Source organism: Alternaria postmessia (assembly GCF_024291825.1).
Source record: "Alternaria postmessia strain BMP 2775 chromosome Unknown scaffold_10, whole genome shotgun sequence".
Taxonomy (NCBI): Eukaryota; Fungi; Ascomycota; class Dothideomycetes; order Pleosporales; family Pleosporaceae; genus Alternaria; species Alternaria postmessia.
Window position 1 is genome coordinate 80,236 of NW_026260083.1, and position 25,149 is coordinate 105,384.

General features: G+C 52.3%; 7 protein-coding genes across 7 annotated transcripts; 4 read left to right on the forward strand and 3 right to left on the reverse strand.

Moving 5' to 3' along the window:
- Positions 1-1,303: 1,303 nt before the first annotated feature.
- Positions 1,304-5,551, forward strand: J4E82_002481 (uncharacterized protein; the record flags this gene model as incomplete). The annotated part of the gene is made up of 6 exons (XM_051728782.1): positions 1,304-1,511; positions 1,573-1,718; positions 1,902-1,999; positions 2,320-3,244; positions 3,314-3,703; positions 3,734-5,551. The coding sequence occupies 6 exons, from the start codon at positions 1,304-1,306 to the stop codon at positions 5,549-5,551; spliced, it is 3,585 nt and encodes a 1,194-aa protein (XP_051591300.1).
- Positions 5,552-6,156: 605 nt separating this feature from the next.
- J4E82_002482 (uncharacterized protein) lies at positions 6,157-7,177 on the forward strand (the record flags this gene model as incomplete). The annotated part of the gene is made up of 3 exons (XM_051728783.1): positions 6,157-6,331; positions 6,402-6,832; positions 6,929-7,177. The coding sequence occupies 3 exons, from the start codon at positions 6,157-6,159 to the stop codon at positions 7,175-7,177; spliced, it is 855 nt and encodes a 284-aa protein (XP_051591301.1).
- A 1,156-nt stretch (positions 7,178-8,333) lies between these two features.
- J4E82_002483 (uncharacterized protein) lies at positions 8,334-9,052 on the forward strand (the record flags this gene model as incomplete). Its single annotated transcript, XM_051728784.1, has 2 exons — positions 8,334-8,711; positions 8,789-9,052. The coding sequence occupies 2 exons, from the start codon at positions 8,334-8,336 to the stop codon at positions 9,050-9,052; spliced, it is 642 nt and encodes a 213-aa protein (XP_051591302.1).
- Positions 9,053-9,531: 479 nt separating this feature from the next.
- On the reverse strand, positions 9,532-10,275 carry J4E82_002484 (uncharacterized protein; the record flags this gene model as incomplete). The annotated part of the gene is made up of 1 exon (XM_051728785.1): positions 9,532-10,275. One exon carries the CDS (start codon positions 10,273-10,275, stop codon positions 9,532-9,534), a length of 744 nt encoding a protein of 247 aa, XP_051591303.1.
- Positions 10,276-11,219: 944 nt separating this feature from the next.
- Positions 11,220-12,841, reverse strand: J4E82_002485 (uncharacterized protein; the record flags this gene model as incomplete). The annotated part of the gene is made up of 2 exons (XM_051728786.1): positions 11,220-12,495; positions 12,819-12,841. The coding sequence occupies 2 exons, from the start codon at positions 12,839-12,841 to the stop codon at positions 11,220-11,222; spliced, it is 1,299 nt and encodes a 432-aa protein (XP_051591304.1).
- Positions 12,842-13,309: 468 nt separating this feature from the next.
- J4E82_002486 (uncharacterized protein) lies at positions 13,310-16,239 on the reverse strand (the record flags this gene model as incomplete). The annotated part of the gene is made up of 3 exons (XM_051728787.1): positions 13,310-13,384; positions 13,437-13,760; positions 13,807-16,239. 3 exons carry the CDS (start codon positions 16,237-16,239, stop codon positions 13,310-13,312), a joined length of 2,832 nt encoding a protein of 943 aa, XP_051591305.1.
- A 2,692-nt stretch (positions 16,240-18,931) lies between these two features.
- J4E82_002487 (uncharacterized protein) lies at positions 18,932-24,639 on the forward strand (the record flags this gene model as incomplete). The annotated part of the gene is made up of 5 exons (XM_051728788.1): positions 18,932-19,237; positions 19,577-21,089; positions 21,153-21,226; positions 21,750-23,114; positions 23,167-24,639. The coding sequence occupies 5 exons, from the start codon at positions 18,932-18,934 to the stop codon at positions 24,637-24,639; spliced, it is 4,731 nt and encodes a 1,576-aa protein (XP_051591306.1).
- Positions 24,640-25,149: the final 510 nt, after the last annotated feature.

A 25,149-nucleotide genomic window follows, 5' to 3' on the forward strand; every position in this document is an offset into this window, starting at 1 on the left:
TTCCCGTACGAGCCAGAATCTGGGTTGTGTATCCACCAGCGCGACAGCACGCAATTTTTTCTGCTTGGGTGTAAGCCATCCTCTTCCAGCAATGTGTATCTACGCGAGCTGCTCGGCCCTACGATAAACCTGCCAGCCATGCCTCGCAGCTGCCGCGCTATCGGTTTACCTCATTGGAGTGGCTTCAGCACGGCACCAGAGCGAATCACACCGCCTGGGGAACTGAAAGCCTCAGACCTCTTGAGAGATCGCGGCATGACGCCCACTTACAACCCTCCGGCAGGCGAGTGGTGCTACTTGGGCGCAGATCAGCCAAAGCCCATCGTACAGCCAGTCAAGTTTCGCGTTCATGACCATCGCGAGCGAAGGCGAGGAACAGACATGAGCTGGATGAGAGTGAGCGAGCAAGATAAGGATGCCAGACCGAAAACGAGCACAGCACCTATCCAGTTTTTCAGGCAAGCGCCGAGACGAGTAAACACCAGTTCAGAGCTCACAGCGTCCTTTGAGACAAGATCGATGGAGAAAAGAAGATTGACGTTGGCGGAGGAATTCGCGTCCGAGGGATTGGACTGTACGGAGCTTCCTTCAACATTCGACTCAGATGACGAGGAGGAACGTGAAGATATCTGGCATGCCCGTCGATGAGACAATAGAGGCTGCTAAGCACCACTGCCTGCTTGATGGTCAACAGGTGTCGCAAGGGGTAGCTAGGGGTGAAATAGCGGGCACAGGAACAAAGGTCCACACGTGCATCGGTTGGAGAGTCATGCTGCCACAAGGCTCGCTGTATGGAATGGTCACATGGGCATACATCTGTACATGATTCTGAGCAGGCGACGAGTGGGGGAGTGTAAGGCGAGGCAGGCTGTATCAAGACGCCTCGCTTGTTGGCTGGTCCAAGCTCTCTTGTGCATCGATGACAGCATCGATCATGGCCTTTAGCATAACTTTCGGTCTGTCCATAGAGATACGCCACAACAATCAATTGCATACAACGACTATGGAGCGAAGCCTACTGCAATGCACGCGTCTCTTTTCAAGATGTACAGCGCAGACATCATGTCGTAGTCTGCCAAAACATAAGCCCTCGGCCGTCGCATCAGCACGACAAGCACGCTTCCTACACACGACACGCCCCGCCCTTCTCCAATCCAAACCTCCCAAAACGCGCGATCGCGGCCCCAAGAGTGATGAAGACACACAGACTGACTTCAGCGCTCTCGACGTCTTCCGAAATACAGTTGCGCCTGCTACGTCAATCGATGCCTGCACAGGCGATGGCTTCGCACTCAACAATCAGATGCGCATTAGCGGGTGCGGAATTCTCTTAATAGGCGGTGAAGCATATCGATGGCGGCCATGGCTACGCGAAGGAAGGAAAGAAGGTACTGTTGCTGGAGGAGGCACAGGAGATGATATGATGACGGGCAGACTGCTGAATGCAAAGGGCCAATGGGAAGTGCAGGAGCGGGCTTGGGGAGTGCTGGAGTTGCTATATCCAAAGCCTGGTATGTTTAGGGTCTCCCTACAAGGATTTGGCAAGAATGGAAACTGACAATGGCGCGGCAGATCTGCTCATCGTCGGCACCGGCCCCAACACTATCCCCCTTGCGCCTGCGGTTCGCAAATACCTCAATGATTTGGGCATACGACTAGAAGTTCAAGATACTAGGAACGCGGCGGCGCAGTTCAATCTACTCGCAACGGAAAGGGGTGTAGGGCAGGTCGCAGCAGCGCTTATACCTATAGGCTGGAGAGAGGGCCGAGGGATTTCACACTAACCGTAGTATACAATCATCTCATCACAATTCCTCAGAAATCTCACGCCTTGGTGGCTCACAGCTATCCTAGATGACAATCTGCATGATAGCGAACATCCATACAGCAAAGATGCCCAGCCCGTATGGGTGTCATGGAAGACAAAGATTCGTCTTGTCTCTGCAGAAGAGGCGACAGGAAGGTCCAGCGACCCGCCACTGTACAAGGACACGAGCGGGTGAGTCGGCGATCTTGTAAGACATACTTACCAAGTTGAACACATTTATTGTATTATATTACCTGCAGACATTCCATTGTTCTTGGGGGCCCGAAAATCAACTTCTGTACCCGACCTTCCTTTCGTATATTTTCTCTGTCATTGTCATCGCTATCTTTATCTACTTAGCTACGGGATATCTCGCGTTTGTTCGCGTACCCGCTCGCGCCCGAGCAAACAAACGCTGATTTAATTTACAGTCGCGACCTCCTCGCTCAAATCGTCTCCCTCAATCACGCCTTCCCAACAAAGCACGTGGCCCGATAGCAAGTCACATCTAGCAAGCCAATGCTGTTCGACTGCTTGAACCGCAACTTATCTTCCGTCCTCTCCATCGTCCTCATTGCGCTCACCCGAACTTGGGAAACAATGGAAGACGCTTCAATGAATGGGATAAGATGGACGTTTGGCCCGCGTGTTGAGATTGCGGATGAGGAAGCAGCCTTGGATGCGAGGCCGCTACTCCTGTCCGAGAGCGACTTCCACGATGAAGGGGTGGGATGCAGCTATTCGCCGACCTCGAGTATGTACCACAACGATTCTTTCACCGTCGCAGAACCATCGATTATTCGTAGCCCGTCGCTTCCAGCAATTACACTCGATTCAGATCCTATGCATTCTATCCTCCGTTCGCTCAGACTCGGCAACTTATCCCGCAACATCAATCGATTCCTGCCGTCCACAGACGCCGACCGCCACAGAGCGCAGATGGTGTCGCAAGTTCGCGAAGGCTCTCACACTTCACTAAGCCATATATTAGCACCCATTCTCGCAGACCTGCAGGCGCTGAAGGCGCTGACGCCCGAGAGTCTGCCGCCAGGCAACTTGGACTTTGCTACCAGGTCGCATGCTCAGGTTCTTAATGAGAAACTGCTGCCAATAGGCAAGTTTATCGGAGACTACCTAGACGGCATTCCAGAGGCCAAGCGAGGTGTTCTCGAGTTGCGGATATGCCGCTATATTGCCGACGAATACTGGCCGTTGCCCGTCGAAAACTTTACCTACCTCAAAGTACAGGAGAAATACCGCAATGCCCTCTACAAAAAGGCCCAACGCGCGACTGGTGGGCCAACCGTCGAACCGCCGCTGCCTGACGACACATCTTCTGGCCACCCATCATCTGAAGACCCACCACCGGAGGCTGCAGAATACAAGGATACATTGAGCCAAAATCCTGTCATCATGAGTCCAGAAGCCGTCTCAAGCGTAGGGAACAGGGATTTGAACAGATAGTATCATGTGATGATCTCATTCATAGACATTCTACCCCTAGAGCTAGAGAATCCACAATCACGGGCCAGGGATTGTGTTCTGAGCATGTCAATATTCAACAAGGAATGTTGCGGCTTTTGGGACGGCTCGTTCGAGATCGATAGCGACAAAGTCATCTGGAATGCCACGATGGACCCTGCCATCATCTTTTTCAATTTCCTCCTTCCTGCAGATCATATGACCGACAATGTTCTACCGCTCCTTCAAGCACGTAACCTGCTTGGTGGCATTCCGTTGCAGGTAGCCTCAGCCCTCAACGAAGAGTATAAAAACGCCAGAGAATTTCTGGCTCTCCGTTACGCTGCAGACATCGCAGACCTTATCATTTTTCTGACCCGCACACGACCCGACCTGGAGCCCTTCGAAGTCTTATGGTGTGCAGTACACGCAACGGTATAGGTAAATCGTGTAACGTGTGAAAAGTACAAGAAGATACCTACGACGATCCGCGAGAGAGTCAAGCGAGATGCGACAGCACATTGTCGAGCTATACTGCACAATCCGCAATTCAAATTCGTCGGTCCCTTACTTGGCCATGCGCTCAAGGCGCTTGAGGTCTATATTCGTCCTTTAGCTACTGGCTCTTCATCATTGATCTGGATCAATGCTCAACTTCTGCACGACCTACACGACATACACGAGCTGAGTATGGATGGCGCGAAAGCCCGCAAAACTTTGTTCGATTACCTACAACACAGGCATCCTGGAGTGGAGACGCTGTGGCACAGTCTTGTTCAGATGTACAACACTTACGACGCAAAAAACTTTCCTCAATACAGTACTAAGCCGATGTCAACGCCAAGTCTGGTATTTTGGGAGTCCTTTTACAGGCATATCCGAGAGGATGTGCCATTGGAATACCCGCAGTCGCGGCCATTAGTCTTGAAGCGGAAGGACAATCTTTCGAAATCGCAAGGGACCGTCGAAGAAGGTGAAAAGAAAAGATCGAAGAGGAAAAGGAAGAGTAAATCGAAGGGTGATAGAGATGTTGAGCCGGTGCAAGATCCAGCTTTGCCAAAGCACCACCCGCTTGAGACTCAACCAGTACCTGGGGAGCAGCTGGTATCTCATCAGCAATCTTCTGCAGCCACTGTCGAGATACTTCCGTCTTTGCCTACCGTACAACAGCCGCTTGAGAAGAGCGAGCGGAAGCCATCGAAGAAGGACAGGAAAAGTATGAAGAAGAAGCTAAAGAAACTCAGAGCTGTTGAGCGATCGGAGTCGTCTGTCGTGGAGGAGTACAAGCGATCGGTCATAGGCAACAACGCCAATAGCGGCGGCAATGCCACTAGCATGAGGACGACAATGGTAGAAGTATTGAAGGACGAAGATTGTGGCAGTACTGATGACGATGGCGTCTGCTTGACGTCGGCTAGAGATCCCACCGACAATACGTCAGTCGAGGAAGGTCCCGCTCGGGAAGACTCACGCGACAAGGAGGCTGTAGCGCAAGAGAGCAAGGTAATCGCAGCAAACGTGTACACCGGAATATCAGCTGAGAAGCGCACACTTCATGGTAGTTGTGGTGACTCTCCAAATCGCGAAGAAGAGGATCACGCAAAATCCTTGGATAGTTGGCAAAAGGTCGGAGTGCGCGAAGACTTGCCGCAGAAGCAGAAGCAGCGCAAGAATGATCGCAACTTTGGCAAAGATATACCCAATACGAAAAGCCATGTTCCCATGGATGCGAAATCACTGCCAGCTAAAGCAAACGTTCCAGTATCATCAGCCAATTCGTTGGAATACGACGCAGAACCACGATCTATGAAGGTAAAAGCCCCAGTGCCGTACATGGTCACCTCCGAACTGAGGGACGACAACAATAAATTCCCTCTAGATCAATGTACGTCGTGGTCAGCGCTTTCCAAGGGTTTCACAGACGCAAGGAGGCGCCGGTCCTTGCAACATTCCGATGTATCCACAGATACTGCGAGCGCACAATCGCTTACATCACCTGACACGAAGAGCCACGGATCTATCCAGAAGAACCTTCCGTCTCTTGATCGCTGCCCACTTGCGCGATCAGAGACTTCGATAGATGAAGAAGTGCCGAAGAGTTCTGCCGCTTATAGCACGTCCGCGCTGCTACCTCTAGAAAATGCCGATATGTCGGTCGATTCGCTTGCTATGCGAGACGCGGACATATCACATGTAGAGCAATGGCTCATGATCAGATATGCGTCTGCTTTTGTTGGGCTTACGCAAGCGGAAATTGAGAGTGCATACTGGCGACCTGAGTAGTCGAGCATCACTGTGGTTATGGATCGCTTTACCTTCTACAAGCGTGATATGGAACGCCCGAAGGAATAATGGAGGAACGGCGATGTAAGGATTCGCAATACTATCTGTTTCGTACTTCTGGGCAGTGGCGCAGTGATGGCAACGTCATGTAGAAGGCTTAGAGGTACCGCATCAAATCCTCGAGACAACCAATCTTCTAGATCGTGCCCGTATATCGTATTTCGTTAGCGCCGGGCGATGCAGGGTTTCAGGGTACGCGAAAGTGGATCCCGCATCTTGTTCCTGAGCGCACGGTCTCATGCCGTAGGGCTATCCGCGTATTCGTCTGGCAGTGGATCTTTACACAGGCTTGTGCACTTTGGGCGCAACTTGCGAGCAGGATTTCAGTTGTATAAGGAGAAGTGGTATGCATGTTGATGAGTCTTGCAAACCACACATTCACTTCATCTACTTTCATCTGTTCATTCTCTTACACACGACTTTCTTTCTTTCTACGTTCGTTTACAGCAATTAACCTTCTTCTGTAAGACGTGCTCGCTTCCTCTTCACCCCATTGTACTGCACTTCTAGACATCTTCAACTGAGAGTACCCTCGGAATATCACAATGGCAGGTGACACACCTTCCCAAGCCGGAAACAATGGTCTCTATCCCTACTCCCCTAGTGAGGTCGGCGCCATCCTCTTTGCTGGGCTCTTCGGCCTAAGTACACTCTATCATCTTTTCCAGATGATCAGAGGACGAGCATGGTTTTACACCGCATTCGTCGTCGGAGCAATAAGTACGTTCTCTTTCCCTTACGTACATTCAACACGTTTTCCAGAACTTCGCATGAACTAACGGTCTACCAGTGATGACGGTCGGTTACGCAGCCCGCTACCTTTCTGCTCAGTCCCCCGCCAAACTGATGACCTACATCCTTCAATCGCTCTTCATAATCCTGCCTCCCTCTCTCTACGCCGCAACAATCTACATGATCTACGGACGCCTCGTCATCTTCGTAAACGCTGAACACGCATCAATCATCCGACCTACACGGGTAACCAAGATCTTTGTTTGCGGTGATGTCCTCGCATTCCTCATGCAGGCCAGTGGTGGAGGTATGATGGCGCAGGCTAGCATGACAGACATGGGACAGAAGATCATGTTGCTCGGACTGTTTGTGCAGTTGTTGTTCTTTGGGTTTTTTGTGGTGATTAGTGTCATCTTCTATATGAGGATGAGGAGTTCGCCACAGAGACATACCATCCCACAGTATGGAAAGTATGGGTGGCCGGCTTTGGTAAGTCTCTCTCTCATTATGGTTCTTGCACCCTTCTTCTTAATTCGAGCCATACATCTCTTTTCGTCAACGGAATATACACTAACGGTATGGTAGTACAAACTTCTCGCCATTGCGGCCGTCGTCATCATCCTCCGATGCATCTATCGCGTTATTGAGTTTGCACAGGGTCACAGTGGATATCTGGCTTCTCATGAGGTTTACATGTATATCTTCGATACGCTACCCATGTTCGTGGTTCAGATTTTGTTTCATGTTGTACGTGCCGATGACGTGTTCGGGACGAACCATGGGGCAGCGAAAAAGTTGGATAGCGAGATTATCGGGCTGTACGAGAGAGCTTGATGGCATCAATGTAACTGCGCTCTTTGCAGTACCATTTTACTGGCGGCGAAAAAGATTCCCAGCATTCATAGGGCGTTCGGTTGTCATGGCATGGGTTTGGGCATGGGTTTTAGACATTATTGGAAAGCATACTTTCCAGATCCAAATGAATTACGGATACATAAGAAGGTCTCCATTATGCGAGTCATATAAACGACTATAACCTGCGGATGTTGCAAGTTGATCTTGTCGTGTCAAGGAGTCGGAATCGTCCGTTAGTACAACCAGCCGGAACCCTGTTGGTCGAACCATATCGGGTTAGATTCATCATGTTTCCATCAATAGTTCTAACGCAGACCCCACCGCTGCGTATTTCGTTCTTCGTTTCTCGTTTACCCTCAAGCCTCCTGTCGCCTGCGTACCTCTTTCACTACTTTTTCTTACACAACGAGCCAAGCAGGGATTGCAATTGGTCAGATCCAATGGTTTTGAAGAGAAAAGCTCACACAAAATCGCGGACGGGCTGTGGCACCTGTAAACGTCGCCGGATCAAGGTATGGCCCATTTCCTATGCGAACATCTGTTCTGACACACGACATAGTGCGACGAAGGAAAGCCGCGATGTTCGCACTGCGTCCGGCATGAAGTTGCATGTGTATATCCAGATTTGGTGCCACCGCGAGCCAAAAGCTCAAGCGCGGCCGCAACATCTCCCGGACTGCCACCAACAACTCCAGATGCAATACTACACTTGGCTACACCTCAGAACGATCCTTTCGCGGCCAGCACACCATGCTCAGAAACGAAAATCATCTCCTCGTTTTCGCTCAAAGACATGTCCCTGTTGCACCATTGGACAATAGCCACGAGCCATTCGATACGACCTGGCGTGCCAGCAGTCAACCGCCTTTGGCGGGATGTTTTCCCAGAAATCGCATATAACCACGCTTACATGATGCATAGTCTCATCAGTCTCTCAGCCTTACATATTGCCTATGTTCGTCCAAACGATAGACGCACAAACCTACATATTGCCGCGCATCACCACACGCTCGCTCTTAGCGGGTTTAGGGCAGACACTTACTCTATCAGGGCAGAGAATGCTGATGCAATATTTGCCACTTCAACACTCATGTTCTTATACGCCTTTTGTACATTTTCTAAACTTTCAGACGAAATGGTGGACATACAGCATGATGGCGACAATGCCAGCAGCATCTCAGCTCGTACATCGCGTATCCTAGGCGCAGAATGGATACCCCTAGTCCACGGCGTAGGGACCGTGGTACGCTCAGTATACGACTACCTCCAAGAGGGACCTTTGCGATCAACACTCCATCTGAAGGACTGGGATACTATGGATCCTGACGTACACCCTGGGCCTGACGACGAGCACTTGTTGCGCATCAAACAAACATGGGCGGACGATGAGAACAAGGCAACTTATGATGAGACATTGTACTTGTTAAGAAAGATGAGTGCGTGGGAGGTACATTTCCTGAACACTTGGGAGGCGCAACAAGAAGAGTGGGGATACAATGGTGGCTGGTCCGCTGTGAGTCACTCGATATTTCTCTCTATATCTCAAATGGACGCTTTGACTAATGAACAATATTTCTTCCATCAATACAGCCGTTTGTTTGGTTATCAGTAGTACCCAAGGAGTACTTCAAGCTACAGCGGCAAAGGCAGCCTTTGGCTTTGCTCATCTTTGCCTACTTTGGTGCATTACTAGAGCAGACTCTTCAAGATTGGTGGACAGATAGTTGCGGGAAGAGTATCGTCGGCGTGGTCGATGATTGCCTAGGATCGTACTGGGCTGAATGGATGGCATGGCCAAAACAAGTTGTCAACCAGCAGCAGCAACAACGTTATCAGCAAGACGCCGAGAGCTAAAGGATTTGAATTCCTCAGGATCTAAAGTAAGAGGTCGTTCCTCAAGGCTGAATCCCAAATGCCTCATAAACCGCCGCAATAAACGCTTTTGTCCTGGTATTACCCATACCGCCTTTACCCCCCTCCTGCTGCCCTAGCCCAGCCGCCTCCATCTTGTTCATAACATAGCCAATCGTCAACTTTCTGTCCGCATCAGCAACAACCTGACTTCCACCCCATCCACCCCAACTCGTCACGCGTCCCTGAGGTAGATTCGCCATCATGCTTCCTTCGGCGGGTAACCCGAACCCGAGTCCGAAACGAACCTTCACCGGTATAACGAGATCCTTGTGCTCTTGCTGCGTTGAGAAGATTCGGTCAATAGTTTTGGCGGAGAGGAATGAACGATTTTCCAGAGAGATGACGGAGAGGAGGCGGACAAGGCCGCGGGCGTTGCTATACCCGTTTCCTGCGGCGATAGCAGAGTTTCTCAAGAGGGACTAATTGGCCCAGTTGGCGTCCATACCAGGGTTCTTGCCTAGAGACCTGAACATGAGATTGTTTGGATCGAGTGCAAACGCCTGCATCTCTTGTTTTGCGGGCATTGGTGGAGGAATGATATCAGCGACTCTGTTCCACTCCTTCTCGGGAATGCCCAGTTGGAAGTCCGCGGCGAGTGGGCGGGCGAGCTCTTCGGCGATGAATTCTTTAATCGGCTTTCCTGTTACGCGACGGACTAGTTCGCCGACGAGGTGACCCATTGTCCAGCCGTGGTAACCAGTCGCCGTACCAGGCTCCCACCAGGGCGCTTGTTGCTCGAGGAGCTTTGTGCTCTTCTCGATGTTGCACATATCTTCTATAGTGATGGACTCCTCCCATCCACTCAGTCCGCTCGCGTGCGAAAGAAAATGTCGGACTTCCACGCCTTCCTTTCCATTTGCAGCGAATTCAGGCCAGTATCTTGACACCTTCTCGTATGGATCCAGTAGCCCGCGGTCGATGCATACCAGAGCTGCCAAGGCGCAGACAGTCTTGGTGGAAGACCAGATACACGTTACAGTGTCTTCCTCCCACGAGCAGGTTCGAGCTTCATCTGCGTGACCCCCCCAGATGTCGACGACATCTTTGCCGTCAACGTTGACGCAGACAGACGCGCCGAGCTCTTCTCCAGCGTCGAGGTAGGACTGGAAGAGGTCTTTGACCTTGGCGAAGCGGGGCTCGCAGGTTCCTTGGACTTTGGCCATCGTGATAGAAGTTCCTGCTGAAGTTCCGGGTACCTTCAAACGCTTTTGTATTGTATGTATGTTGTATTCGTGATGGTCGGAAACCTGAAGCACCAACTATTATATGTATCCACTGCTTTAAGCAAACATGGCAGATTAGGGCACCGGGTTGACGAGTACCCGAACTTCCGCGTTGCTGGCACAACAGACATGGAATTAGCGGGATGAGTAAACGGATGCCCGAAGTTTTGCGTTTCACGTATTGGTTGCGGAGTCGCGGTATTCCGATTCCGCCATGTGAAGGACGGTAGTGGATTCTACCTGCAGGGTTCATCTCGTATGGCGTGCATCTTTTGACGCCACGGGAACCAACGCCCGAGAGTGGAGTACCTATTGAATAGTGATCGTGAAAGGCGACAAGCCAACGAAAAGTGCTGAGATCACTTGGCTACATGCTTTGGCCAGATCCTTGCTCCTTTCTCACCTCCAGGGCTATGTCATAGGCAAGTAACCATACAGCCTCTCATCTTGACCAAATACCGTGACGTGACAACGTTCGGGGACGAATTGCGGCACAAGTAGTGCTATTGACTATAGTGGTGCTTGACGTTAGGTGTAGTACCAGTCCCTTTTCGATGTTCTCGCGCGGAGGATCGGCGGTATTCCACCGTTCTCCGCAATTCGACAAGCGGTAAAGGCGGGAGCAAAGCTACCGAGTGCGGAGAAGCCCGGGATTTGATATTCCAAGAGTACGGAGATACAATGGTTTAAAACCGAGTGAAAAAGAATCGGAGTACTTGTATCTACGACTCGCGCACTATTTTCTCTTCTATAAAGTATCACCTATTTGTTGAAACGCAAGCAACCACAGCCGCTACAACTCCCTGTATGCGAGCACTTGTTCATCACCATATGCCTCGGCACCATTGCCCCAGTTTCTTTTGAGTGATTACTACCCGTAAGCTTCACTTGAGGAACTTACTCACAAGACCTTTTCCACCTTTGATCAGATTCTTTACCTCCCTCTTGATATCATCCGTCGAGTTGCCGCCCTGATGTCCTGGCTCCATGAACCCTCCGCCCGCACCCCCAGCACCGCCACAATGACCTTGGCCTCCACAAGCGCCCCCAGGACAACCTTGGATGAAATGCTCGATTTCACAACAACATCTTCCACATTCGCCAGAACCCATAAATGGACCTCCTTGGCCCCACCCGACGCGCATGACGCGCGCTTTACGACCTTCCCATCCCGTTTTCGCATCAGTAGCGTGGAAGACGCCCCAGACTTCTGGACCACCGGGGCCGTTGACTAGGACGAAATTTCCGTGACCTGGTCCATAGGGTGGAGAATCGTCGCGAGCGGCTTTGAGAAGAGGTTTGTTGGACTTGGCCCAAGAATGTGGATCGAGAGGGTGACCGCCAGTGTAGTACAAGATATTCATCTTGTACTCGTGTGTCCAGCTTCCCGCGCAACTGTACACAAGGCCCATCCAACGGCCATCAGGAGAGCAGAGAAACTGCGGACCCTCGTTGATGCCGCTGCTACCAGAAAACTCAAATTGCAGGTCTGGTGTGCTGATGCGAATGGGATGACCGGTACATTCTGTTGGTGACACCATCTCGATGATGAAAATTTCCTGGCGAGATTCATCGGCGTGCGTACCGAGGGGCCAGCCAGAGTAGACAAAGAGCATGGAACCACCGAGCGTAACAACTGTGCCATCGATTGCCCATTGCTCTTCAGGGAGGCCACCTAGACGGCCGAAAAAGTTCCATTTGCTTGGTTCGAGAGGGTCCTCCTCTGATGATGGTCCAGCAAGGACATACATGCGGTGCGATTTGTTGCCATGTTTGGGGTCGTCAGCCGCAAAGTATACATACCACCGACCGTGGATTGAGTGTAGTTCGGGCGCCCATAGATCGGCGGAGTAGGGCTGGTCTGGTGGAGGACGCCAAATTACGTTCTTTTTGCACTTCTTTTCGAAATCGAAGAGGGAGTCTGCAGACCAGATCTCGATGTGGCCGCCGCAGGTAAAGGTCATATAATACGTACCCTTGTCCCAGAGTACGTACGGATCCGCACAGCTGCTGTGCGTGATGGTGAGAATCGTATCGTTGTATGCAGGTCTCTGTTGAGGCCATGCCGGCTGCAGTTGTTGCGCCATGTTGTCGACTGCTCTTTGCTTTGCTCCGATTTCTAGTGCTGGTGGGACGTATAGCTTGAACAGACCTAGACTTCTGGAGGGGTAATCGAAGTCTGCTCTCAGAAGAAGCGCAAGTGTAAGCGGTTCAACAATCTAGAACTATCCTAATAGCGGTGGCTGCGTGGGCATGTGGTCTCAGCCCCGTCAGGCGCACGCGCGTAACAGCTGTATGATGACGTCATCGTTTACATTCGTTTCCTTGGTACCACAACAGCCGGGCAACTTCACCTTGAGCAATAGGCATGGGAACGGTCCGAAAGGGTGGGAACGCATGGTGCGAAACAATTGGCAATAATTGCCGAGGCGAAAACAGGGTCCAAAAAAGCGCTGATGTGGGGAAGGTGCAAGCCACCTTACTGATTGTAGCGGTGATTGACCATCCTAAATCGTGTTGTGATTCCACTACCAACTAAAGATTCTTCCTAGTTCAGCTATATTACCATATAACAAGCCGTCCGTGTTCGTAGTACCTCATAGTTCAGTCTGAATAGGCCGATTATCCAAGACGGCTTATCCTATGCCCTAAACCTATGCCTACATGAAGTCTGGCACAAGATCATAAACCGACCACTGTCATAATAAACAATAATAATATGTCCTATAATGGGTTCCAAGCCTCGCATGCCCTCGTGTCCTGACGTCGCATCGAAGAGGTGGTATCCAGCATTGCTGGTGGTAGTAGCCAAGAAAACACAGATTGATGGATGCTATGAGGCCGTGGGATCCGTAAACGCCATGCCAGATGTAGAAAGCTGAAGAATAGCAAAACATGTTGCAATGAAAGGTCGCCCTGAGATATACGACGTAGTCGTATCGTACGTTAAAATCAGTTTGTGTCAGTTGTCGCATTATAGCTCTGTTTTGAGCGTTTGGTCGACAGTGAGCTCGCCGGACTCGATGCGGTCTACGCGAAGTACGAGCTCCTGTATTATGATCAGCATGTGTACAAGTTGCTGTTGCTTTTGTGTAGCTTACCTTGAGAGCCCTAGCGGTCTTGAACGCAAGTGGCGGGATCTTCTCGCGACCCTCACCCCTGATGTCGACAGAAAGCATGTTTTGTCTGCATTCGTCAAGCACCTCTACAACGGGAAGCGCATGCTTCTTCAATGCAGGGTTGGAAAGCTGGTTCACAGCATCGTAGGTTTTGTTGCCAGTGTCATCGACCGCTTGCGAGATGTCTTGGATGTAATCGTAGATTTGCTGCTCATCCCCAGGAGTAGATTCGGGGTTTGCACGGATGAGGTTAACTAGTGGTTGTATGCTCTGAACAAGGGTTGCTGTTTGATCCTCGAGGTAGTTCTGTACGCGTTAGTAGGTATGACTACTAGGCTTGTTAAGAACATACCTTGAACTCAATCATGCCGCTATCGCCTGTGCCATTGGCACCGTTCATGCCGCCGGTTTGACCATCGTATCCACTGTATGGAGAACTGTAGGCGCTGTATCTAGTAGTATCACTGCTGCCGCCTTTGCTGCTGCGACTGCGGTGATGACCGTATGCTGAGGTGACACCGCTGCTATTCGTGTTGTCGTTGATGTTGCTTGGCGAGGAAGCATTGTAGTTGTTGTATACGTTCGACTTCAACGGCATGGGCCTATCGGCATCCTCGTCATCTCCTTCGAGTTCGTCTTCCGGTGTGGGCCGCACTTTGACGTGCTTGACCAGCTCCACAACGGCTGTCGACAAGTGACTAGCTGCGGCGTCCAGCAGACTGACTGGTGACAATCCTCCAGATGAAGTATGATTCTTGGTAGCTGTGATGAGGTTGTTGGCTGTAGCACTGACGCGAGACTTGAGTTTTGCTTGCTGCTTCTCAGGACTCGCGAAAATGTCGCCACTCACACTACTGGTAGGAGACTGGATCTGCGAAAGAGACGTGCTATCGATATCGCCCGTGATGGCTCGTACACATTTCACGACATGACGCATACTCTCGAGAGTCTGCTCCGAATTTGCTCTTCGCGCGTTTTGAAGCAGCTCATCAATGCTAAGCTGGAACTTGGTAACATGGACGTCCTTGACCAATCCGTCCGGCGTTGTAAAAGCTGCATCGCGGGAGTAGTTGAGCAGGTCCGGCGACGCAAGTTGCGATAAGCCCATAGAAGATGCTTTCAAATTTCGAAGCTGCGTCTTAGCCTTGGCGTATCTCGATTTCCAGTCCTTGAGCTCAGCCTCTAATGATGACACTTGATTCGCCATCTGCTCTTCCTTCTCGGCTGCGGCATCGCTGCGGGCTGACAGTTCCTTCATCTCTTGCAAGAACATGGATGCGTCTCTCCGTACTTCCTCTGCTACCTGTTGTTGTTCGTTCAATTCCCGTTCAAGCTCCTCGCACCGTTGTCTCCATTGAGCGTCTCCGTCATCGTACGCTTGCTGAGGCGGGCGGGACTCGAGATCTGCGATCTGGGCACGGAGGCTATTCTCTACACTTTCGTTTTCGCTGCGTAGTTTGTCTATTTCGGAACGAAGTGAGGAATTGAGATTCTCTGCTTTCTCAACCTTCTCCTCGAGCGCATACCGGAGTTCGTCCCACTCGGCACGCTCAGAGGCCGAAGCGCCATCGCGTGTTCTATCATCGTCTTGGAATCGCTGCAGCTCGTCGTCCTTGTTACGTATGGTAGCCTCTAATGAGTCAACCTTGCCCTGCAACTCAGAGACTTGATTTTGCAAATCCGCAGTTATCTTCTCGTGCGCCATGCTCATGCTCTTTGCGCTCTTGTTTGTCTGTCTTCTCGCAGCAGCGCCTTCTAGGTTAAATGCGTCGTCATCGTCCGCTCCGCTATCGTCGTCGTCTTCGACTAGTGTGCCCTTGTTTGGCACAATTGTGTTGGATTGGAACGTCTTCGGAAGCGGGCGCCCGAAAGAACCTGGCTCGTTCCCTGAACCGGGCCGCAGTCCTCCCGGTGGACCTGGAGGTCCTCCTGGGGGTCCACCCATGGGCCCCATGGGCCCGCCCATTGGAGGTGGCCCTCTGTAGCCCGGTCCTGGCGGGGGTCGTCCGCCCATGCTATTCGGTGTGCCGCCTCTACTCGGAGGTCCTCTATTACTTATGCGACTCGCGATGCTGCCGTTGGGGCTCGAGGGTCGTGGGGGCATGTCACCTCCGGTGAAGCGCGGGAATCTCCGTTCGAGTTCGTAGAAGACGTCGGTTGCGAGTTGACGGAAGCGCTCGAGAGGCAGTGTGGAGAGCTTTTGCCTCGCCTGGTTGCGCTTGGGATGGAAATTATTCTTGGGTAGAAGATATTTGGGAGTGTCGTTGCCAGGCGCACCTGGCCCTCCCCGCTTGCGGTCCGTTTCTCTGCGTATCGACTCATCATATACGTCGGTGCTGAGCTCCTGGAACTGGACAGCAGATAGTCTGGTCAGCTTGTCCTTGGCCCTGCTCGGGCGCGGATTGCCCTTCTCGTCATTGAGGTAGGGCCCTAGGTATGCCTTGAGCACTCTAAAATGTTCCGACATGGTCTCCTCTAGCGCCTGCATCTTCCTACCATCCATGATGGGGCGTGTACTATCACTTATGCTCGAGGCATACAGCCCCGTGCCGTCGCTCGATCGGCCTACTGAACTGGGCGGCGAGGGGTTTCCATTGCTGGTGCCAGGGCGCATACCATTGAGCATGCCGCCATCGGGGTTGCTGGGCCCATATGCGTTGGGAGGGATCGTGGGCGAGTATGGGTTGTCGCCGGCGATGTTCCGGTAGCCTGTAATGGGCGACCACTCTTGGCTGTCGGTGGAGAGGGGCGACAGAGCGCCATTGCGCGTGTTCATGGCATTCATGGTGGCTGCGTCGCGTTTCACCCCGCGGGTTGCCGCTGTCAACCAGGATCGTATCCGTATCGGAGCGTGTTAGTGGGCTTCAGACTGGAGCGAAGGTTTGCAAAAGCAGTGCGGAACTGGCAGAGTGGCTGCGGAGGAAGGCTGCTGGTGAAACTCTAGGCGTGGTAGGAGTCGACGGACGCCCGGCACTGTTCCGAATCTGAATGTGCGATGCGGTGAAGGAGCGGATGCAAACAAAGCAGTGCGTCAACTAGCCAAGGGAGTGTGAATGCACGCCAGCGTCTAGTCAAAGAGGCCGCGGTGCGAAGAGAGAGCGACGGTGATACGAGTATGCAGGAACCGGCAGCCGGGGCCAACAACTCTTATGAGGCTTTCCGCTGCTGTTATCCAATGTCGGTGATGCTGCCCCTTTCGCCTGCGCCTTGGCTGGGGGATTTAGGCGCTAGCTGCCCGCCGCGCGGGCGACGACGATGCATGGCAAGGGCGCTCGAACGGCCGCTCGAGGTTTCCATATCACCGCTCGACAGCCCGGAGCGGTTATGCCTGCCTGGCTTTGTTTTGCTGCATTGCATGTCTTGTCACCGGTCACGCTTCCTTTTTCCCAACTTGCATGGCCCTCCGTAGTCAGCCTATTTACGAGGAGATTACCATGGCCATCCCGGGCCTCGGGTCTGGCCCGGCGATCATGGCCAGTACTGTGGAGACGGTGCTAATTTCGTGCAGCGAGTACGCAATTTGATGGGGTATAGAACAGTATATCGTATAGCAACTACCACGTACAAGAGAGCCATCTGATGCCGGGCGACTCGCTCGTGGCTTTTCCCACTCAGCGCCTCTCCCGCACGCCATCAGCCAAGTGCGACTCTGCCAAGCCACAGCACCTGTCTAGTCTGTCACGTGCCAAACCGTGAACCCTCAATGCCCGCGTAGATTTGTCTCAAGCCCGTTCCTAACGTGCTCTCTTGATCTTTGAAGGCGCCTGATTCCTGCACTCTGGACAAAGCCAGTCTCCCAATGGCTCCTCTTTGATACCTACACACTCCCAGTGGAACCACTGATACCGACAATTGTCGTTGTCGCACGCTACCATATCGCCGAAGCTGACGCGCTGGCATGTGCAGTACTTGGTGTCATCCGACTCGTCCTCCTCTGCATCGCCGCCTCCCATGCCTGACATGTCCTCGTCTTCCGTGCCCGCCTCACTTGCCACACTCTCGTCGTCTGCAGTTGTCGACGGCGATGCTCGGGATCCACCCTTGCGCCGTTTCTTGTTGACCCCGGACTTGGCTGTAAGGGCCGCCTTGCGCAGCGGTTGCTGAGGTTTCGCCTTTTTGACTGTGAGTGCATTCTTTTGCGGTCGGGGTCCTACGCTGCCTGCGCGTGAGCCTGGTGTTGAGGGTTTCGGAGTCCCGGGCCCTATGGACCCTTGTCGGCCCAGGTTTGAAGATGCTGCAGGGAGGGGACCAATGCTTCCTGTCGGCCGGCGACGCTTGCTGTCGCTTCCCGCTGAGAGTTCCCGCTCCTGTCGTGCATTTGCTTGTATGGCACTTTGCGCGTTGGTCAGTCGCTGTTGGTTTAGAAGGGCTTGTGTTTGCATGTTCTGCAGTGATGGGTTCATCCTCGAGTTGAGGCCCACATTCGTCGCATTTGTCAGTCGCGCGATGGCAGCTGCCTGGGCGAGATTTGGAGCGCCGCCCCCATTACCAGACACGGGGAGCAGCGGTGTGCTGGACCCCGTATTCGATTGTGACGCTGGCGGAACCAAATTCCCAGGAGAGTCCCTGAGCAGCGAGGGCATCTGGGGGTCAGTGGGTATTGAGCCATCATTCTGCAGGTCGCGCAGCTTGATATCCAGGCGCTTTACATGCCGGTCGAGCTATGTTGTTGTAAGTAGATAGAACGAACATTGCAGATCAACAACGTACAAGTGCAGCAGCTTTGTCGACAAGTCCAATCTTCTCTTCTTGCAGTATCTGCGCTTTCTCGTAATTTGCCATGATGGTTTTCGAATATCCAGCCTCTTTTGGATTCTCAACTAGGCTTCCGTTGAGCTTGATGAATTTCTGTATGCTGCCGTCTCGCTGCTGTATTGCAGAGCGCAGTTCTTGAATCTGATTGTCCTTGGCTTGGACTTCTTCGTAAAGATGCGTGATCTCTGCGGGAAGGTTCGCGACTGCCACATGTCAGCTGCGATGATCGTGTTAAAGATGATAAGTGGAAATACCATCATGTATGAACTGTTCGAGTACTGTCGCTGCATCTTCTGCGATAGCCATGTTGAGATGTTAGGTCCTATGTCGTCGGGCGTATAGACGCGTGTGGCGATGATCTTGTCAAGGTATACTTCGCGCAGCCAGGACGCGGTCGATAGGACCCGCTAGAGAGCAAAGGGGCAGAAAACGAGTTGCTTGCCCGTTGCACTTGCAATTTTGATGAAATTTGATGGAACGTTGATGCCTTTGGGAGTGAAAGAGCCGTGTCGCGACAGAGAAACAAACAACGCAGCGCAAAACCTTTCCGTTCGACCCTCACTTCGTGTCCACTTTTCTTTTGGTGCTCAAGTTCTGTTTGTATCTTGAGTCGGATTATTTCGTAAGCTTCGCTCTCGCGATAGACTAATGGAGTCGTGTTGTAACGCGTTGACATGCAGGAACAGCCGCTGACAAAGAGGCTCGATTACGTGTTCGGCAAGATGCTGCGCTATCATACCCAATCAGATGATTGCGCCCAAGACAAGGTTGGCTCATCCACCGCAAGCGAACCTTGTCACGACGACAACTACAACTACAACAGAGAAGACATTCAGAACGAAGACCAAGAAGTTTTCGCATACAGTCACGATTCTACCGGCGCACATGTCAAACCTCAGCTCGCTGCTCTCCTGAACGGACCACAGTGGCAGAAATCAAATCCGAACACGCGTCGCGCGACCAGAGCAGACTACAGCTGCAAGAAGCCGTCGCAAATTGCAACGAGAAAACGTCCTCGTAAAGCAAAGGTAAACATCCCTTCTCTACACCAAAGATCCCATCCAAACAATGAAGACTCATAATATTGTGTCTACTGATTTCTGGAGGCTTAGAAAGCTCTGGTATTCTTCGACACTCGCTAACTGCCGCAGTACCGTGCAGCGGACGATAATCGGATCCCGCATCCTGTGCTCGAGCCTAAGACTCTAGCACGTTGGAACAGAATTTGGGAAGAGGAATTGAGGCCCGAATCTTTTGTTAAGACATTCATCAGCAACAAAGACGACCTGAAGCGCTAGATCTACGAGGGTGCTCCGAACCCACGTCTTATCAACCCAAACAGAGGATTTCACGACGACGCGTGACAGGTTCCTCGAAACATGCGAGTTGCCGGTTATGCTCCGCCAGGCGGACCCAGTGATATTGTGCAGGAGTACCTCTCTCCGGACGATCCTTGGGTCGCCAATTACCAGGATTTCAAGGTACTTACTGATGCCGAGAAAAAGGACGTGATTGCGCGTGAAGCCGAAGAACATGGTCTCGAGAGGCCGAAAGGCTGGAATGTGTCTTTCCATTACAATCCGCACGTGGAGTATCATCACTTTGGCAGCTCACATCCGATGAAACCATGGCGTCTGACGCTGACGAAACAACTCGTTCTTGCGTATGGGTTGGAGTATACCATGGATCTCTTCGAGCCAAGACCAGCCAGCTTCCAGGACCTTGCTGTGTTCCACGACCGCGAATATCTAGCCTACCTCAGCAAAATCACGCCTCAGAACGCACAGCCTGAGGACCCTCAGTATATAGCGTATGGCTTTGGTGGCGAGTCGAACGACTGCCCAGTATTTGATGGACTGTGGAACTACGTATCACTTTATACGGGTGCCACAATGAGCGCTGCCTACAATCTCATCAACAACCAGTCTAATATCGCCATCAACTGGTCTGGAGGCTTACATCACGCGAAAAAGAATCTTGCCTCCGGGTTCTGCTATGTCAACGACATTGTGATAGCGATCCAAACTCTGCTCTCGCGGAACCAGCGCGTCCTGTACATTGATATCGACGTCCACCACGGCGATGGTGTCGAACAGGCATTTGAGTCTACAGATCGTGTATTCACGCTCTCGTACCACAAGTATGGTATCGACAAGCACGGCTATCCGTTCTTCCCAGGTACAGGAGCCATCGACGAGACGGGTCCCGCGGATCCTAGAAATCCCGGCAAGGCCCACAGCCTGAATATTCCCATCGATGATGGCATCGACGACGACCAGTACAAGTGGCTCTTCAAGACGGTTACCGGCGCAGTAATAGAAAAATACAACCCGCAAGCTATCGTCCTGCAGTCGGGTGCCGACTCTCTTGGGGGTGACCGCCTCGGTCGCTTCAACCTCAACATCAAAGCGCACGGCTATTGCGTAGAAACAGTAAAAGCTTACGGTCGTCCTCTGCTCATTATAGGTGGTGGTGGCTACACACCTCGCAATGTTGCACGGACATGGTGTCACGAAACGTCTGTCTGTGTAGGTGCAACGCTTCACAATGAGCTACCCGCTCACATACCCTACCTCCAAGCCTTTCAAGGAGCAGAGAATGGCGATGGGGTTTTGTACCCTGATCTACACAACACGAAGCGTCACGACAACCTGAACTCGCAGGCTAAATTGCATAAGCTAGTCGAACAAGCACTAGAGAATCTGAGGTACTTAGAGGGCGCACCTAGTGTGGTCGTAGACACAAAGGGTATCCCGCTGGAAGAGCTCATGAGAGTGAGGGAGGCAATCGATCGAGAGATGGAGGAAGAGGCGGAGGACAAGGCCCGTCTCTCGGTCGAGAATAGCAGACGCAGGAAAGAGAAGAACATTGGCGGCCGAAGTGAGCGGAGATAGACTCGGAGCCGGGAAGCGTGATGCAACGACTCAACTTGATGGCGTTTAGGAAAATATTGGAGTCACGGGAGGATGCGCTTTCGGCGATACCCATGGTACATGATTCAGACTAGGCAACAACTTGTTTGGATGCACAATGAATGTTCTGGTGAGATTCTAGAGCGTGCGCTTATCAGATGGAAATGGATCTGCTGAGGTGACTTGGCAGGCTCCGAATTTCTCACCGATCGCAGTCCACGGGATGCGACAGGCGTAAATGGGTAGCACTTGATAAACCTTGATCCTGTCTGCAGAGTAGTCACGACGAAAGACAGGGCCGGCTAGGCCTACATGGATGACTCAGACGTCCCCTCATACGAGATTGTGCATAGCAGAGGGTGATGTTCAGCCGGTGGAATGACGTTGGGCCGGCCTTAGGCGGGCATAAGAGGTGATGGACGGTGGTTCCTCCGCAGATATGCGTGTCAAGCGGTCTGAGTCGACGACTTGTTTTCGCAAAGTCCCTGTCTTGACCGGCGTGTGCAGTGTGGGATAGCCAGACGACAAGCTTTGATTCGCCAGGCCCCACCAGGGACGTTCCGCTTCGTACTGGTGTCGTACAAAGCGATCGGAGCCTGAAGTTGGGTCAGCGCCGACAATCGACTAGGGTCTCGCCGCAAAAGTCAAGCCACACGGAGGAACGAGTGTCGAGAGCAAGAAGAGGGATTTCGGCAGAGGGAAGAGGCAGCTTCCTGTATCACTCATCCCTTATACAATGTCCGACGAGATACAGTCTAGCCAAACGTCGCCCAATGGCACCCAGAGGCTCAACGGCAGTGTCAGCGGCCCCTCACCCGGTGGAGGTGCTGGGCCGACGCCAAACCCCCGGTCGTGCGTTACCTGCCGTAGGCGCAAGGTCAAATGCGACAAAAAGAACCCGTGTTCCAACTGCGTGCGCGCCAAAATCGACTGCATCTTCCCTGGACCTGGACGCGCGCCGCGAAAGAGCAGAAAGCCACCCGATGCCGAGTTGTTGGAGAGACTGCGCCGCCTGGAGGGCGTCGTCACCAGTCTGAACGCCCAGGTCGAGGGCCACGAGCAGGAGGCGGCCGACCGCGAGAGGGAACGAAAGAACAGCGCAAGTGCAGAGGGAGGCTGTCCGAGCGGGCAGCCCCAGGTCCCATGGCCGACCAAGCAGCATGGCGCAAGAGTCGAAACCGACAACAGTGTAGAGGGCCTTGAGAACCGCTTCGGACGGCTGGTGGTGGAAAAAGGCCGGAGCCGCTACATCAACAACAGCTTCTGGGCCTCTTTGAACAACGAGGTCGAAGACCTCAAGTCGATCCTTATCGAGCCATCCGACGACGAAGACGATGCGCCCTCGCCCGAGTCGTCCAACATGTCCTCGCACCAGAGCTTCGTCTTTGGTTACAGCTCCTCCAACGTCGACATGCACGCGCTTCACCCTCCCGAGCAGCAAGCGCGCGAATTCTGGGACGTCTACAAGGACCACGTCGAGTCTTTGGTCAAAGTGCTCCACGTTCCCAGTTTCGAGCCTGTCATCTTCGACGCTTTTGCGCATATCGACAAAGTGAGCAAGGGAATGGAAACACTCTTGTTCGCCATATACTACGGCGCAGTAACAAGCACAACCGCGGAAGTCTGTCTGGAAAGGTGGGGCGAAGACCGAAACGCACTCCTCAACAAATATCGGTTTGGGTTGGAACAGGCGCTGGCAAGAGCAAACTTCCTCTACTGCGACGAAGTCATCATCCTCCAATCCTTTGTCATCTTCCTCGTCTTACTGCGGCGCAACGACGACGCGCGCAAGATTTGGACTCTGACTGGCTTGGCCGTGCGCATTGCGCAGACGCTTGGTATACACCGAGATGGTAGTCATTTTGGTCTGCCGCCATTCGAGATCGAAATGCGTAGGCGCCTGTGGTGGCAGGTCTGCATTCTTGATGCGAGATCTTCGGAAGATCACGGTTGCGATCCGACCATTGTCGAAGCCCAGTTTGACACCAAGATGGTATGTCAGTTCGTCTCATGTCTACAATCACATACTAACAACTACCCTACAGCCACTTAATGTCAACGATACCGACCTACACCCCGACATGACCGAGTTTCCCGAAGACCGCCAAGGTTTCACCGACATGACCTTCTGCCTCCTTCGCTTCGAAATCACCCACATTTTCCGCCGTATCATATACGTCCCCCCGGGCCCTAATAGATGCACCGAATATTTCTCTGGTCTGACAATCGAGCAAAAGGAGAAATGGATTAGCGATGCTCACCAGGCCATGGAAGACAAGTATCTTAAGAATTGCGATATGAGTATTCCGATCTGTTGGGTTACAGCGACTATCTCAAGGCTCATCATGAGCAAAATGTGGTTGGTTGTCTATCACCCACACCAACGAAAAGATGGAGGTGCAACATTGCCGCAAGAGACCAAAGACAAACTCTTCATCACCTCGCTTGAGAACGTCGAGTACTCTATCCTGCTCGAGACCGAAGCGCGTACCATGAAGTGGGGCTGGCTCTTCCGCACATATGTCCAGTGGCACGCCATCGCCTTCCTGCTCTCTGAATTATGCGTCCGCACCAAAGGCGAGGCTGTAGAGCGCGCGTGGAGAGCCCTGGAAGCAACTGCTGGCCGTTGGTGGTTCCCGCTCAATGATGCTTCACCACTCCGTAAAGGCCAACAAGGAACTCTTTGGAAACCGCTACGAAAACTTCTTGCAAAAGCAAGGGCAGCGCGGGAACGAGAGCTGGCCCTCGAGCGGGCTAGCCTGGCTCTCCGGAATGGGCAGTTTGCCAACAGCGCATTTGCTTTCCAAGGTCCGAATGCGCTGAATCAGGCAAATCAGTCAGCAGCCACTACAGCTCAACACGAAGCCAAGATCTTGGACAGCATGTTGCGACCTTCGGCACCGAAACTGGGTGAGATGCCTAGCGCTGAACTCCCGAGTTGGCCCAGCAGCCCTGCGCAAGCCAAGTCACGAACCAACTCGCTGCAAGATGGAAAGAGCTCGATTCAGCAACAACCATTGCCAAACGAACAGTCAAATAGCGCAAGAGGCAAGAGCGCCTCGCCTGGAAAAGAGTTTGGAGATTTGTTCGAATACGGCCTTGATAACGTGATTAACGACGTTATGGGATCCGGTGGGGTCCTCGACGGAACAGTCCTGAACTGGCCCGCATATACCCCCACGACCATGACAGCTCAGCCTGCTACCTCGAACACCACCTCAATACACTCATACGGTACACACGGGATGAACCCGCCCACAGCCGCAAATGGCTATCCTACATTCGGAGATGGCATGCTTCCAACCACAAGTATGGATTTTAGCATCGATAGCAATAACACTGCAGGTTTGAGTAATGCCAATATCAATGGCAATAGGCAGCAGCACGTTCAAGAAGCTGTGATGATGGACGATGGGGATATGGACTGGACACTTTGGGATGACATGGTGAATCAGTATGGGATCGAAGGAACCCCGACGAATCCGGCTAGTACGGCTGGCCTCGTGCCCTGGTTCTGATTGATTGTCTGTCTAAAGCATTATCTTTCACGAAGCCATGATGGGTGTTTACGGCGTTTGGGCGAGAAAGAGCTCTACTCCATCTATTTGTGGCTTGCATTGAGCGAGGAAACGATCGTTATACCCTGTATTTGATAACATTGAAATTCTATATATTGTATAAAACCAACAACTATGCTTTTATTACTCTCGGATCTAAGCAAGAAGGATCAGTACATACCTTGATGTTAGCAGATCCCATGTTCAGATATCTAGCGGCGACCACGCAGGGATGCGGCAGGGATAAGGCGCATGTATTACCACGTGGAGGCTCTGATTGCGTTGGTGCTGCTCTTGGTATCGATAACCTGAGCTTCACCGCTTGCCAGCGGCTTATACCCCGCGTACGTCGACTCTCACATACATGCTATGCTGCATCTCGCTGTACATGCTTGAACGACAACACCACAGTGTGTACGAATAATTTGCGCTCAAGAACAGTACAGTATCTTGCGACGTGCGGTGGTTGTT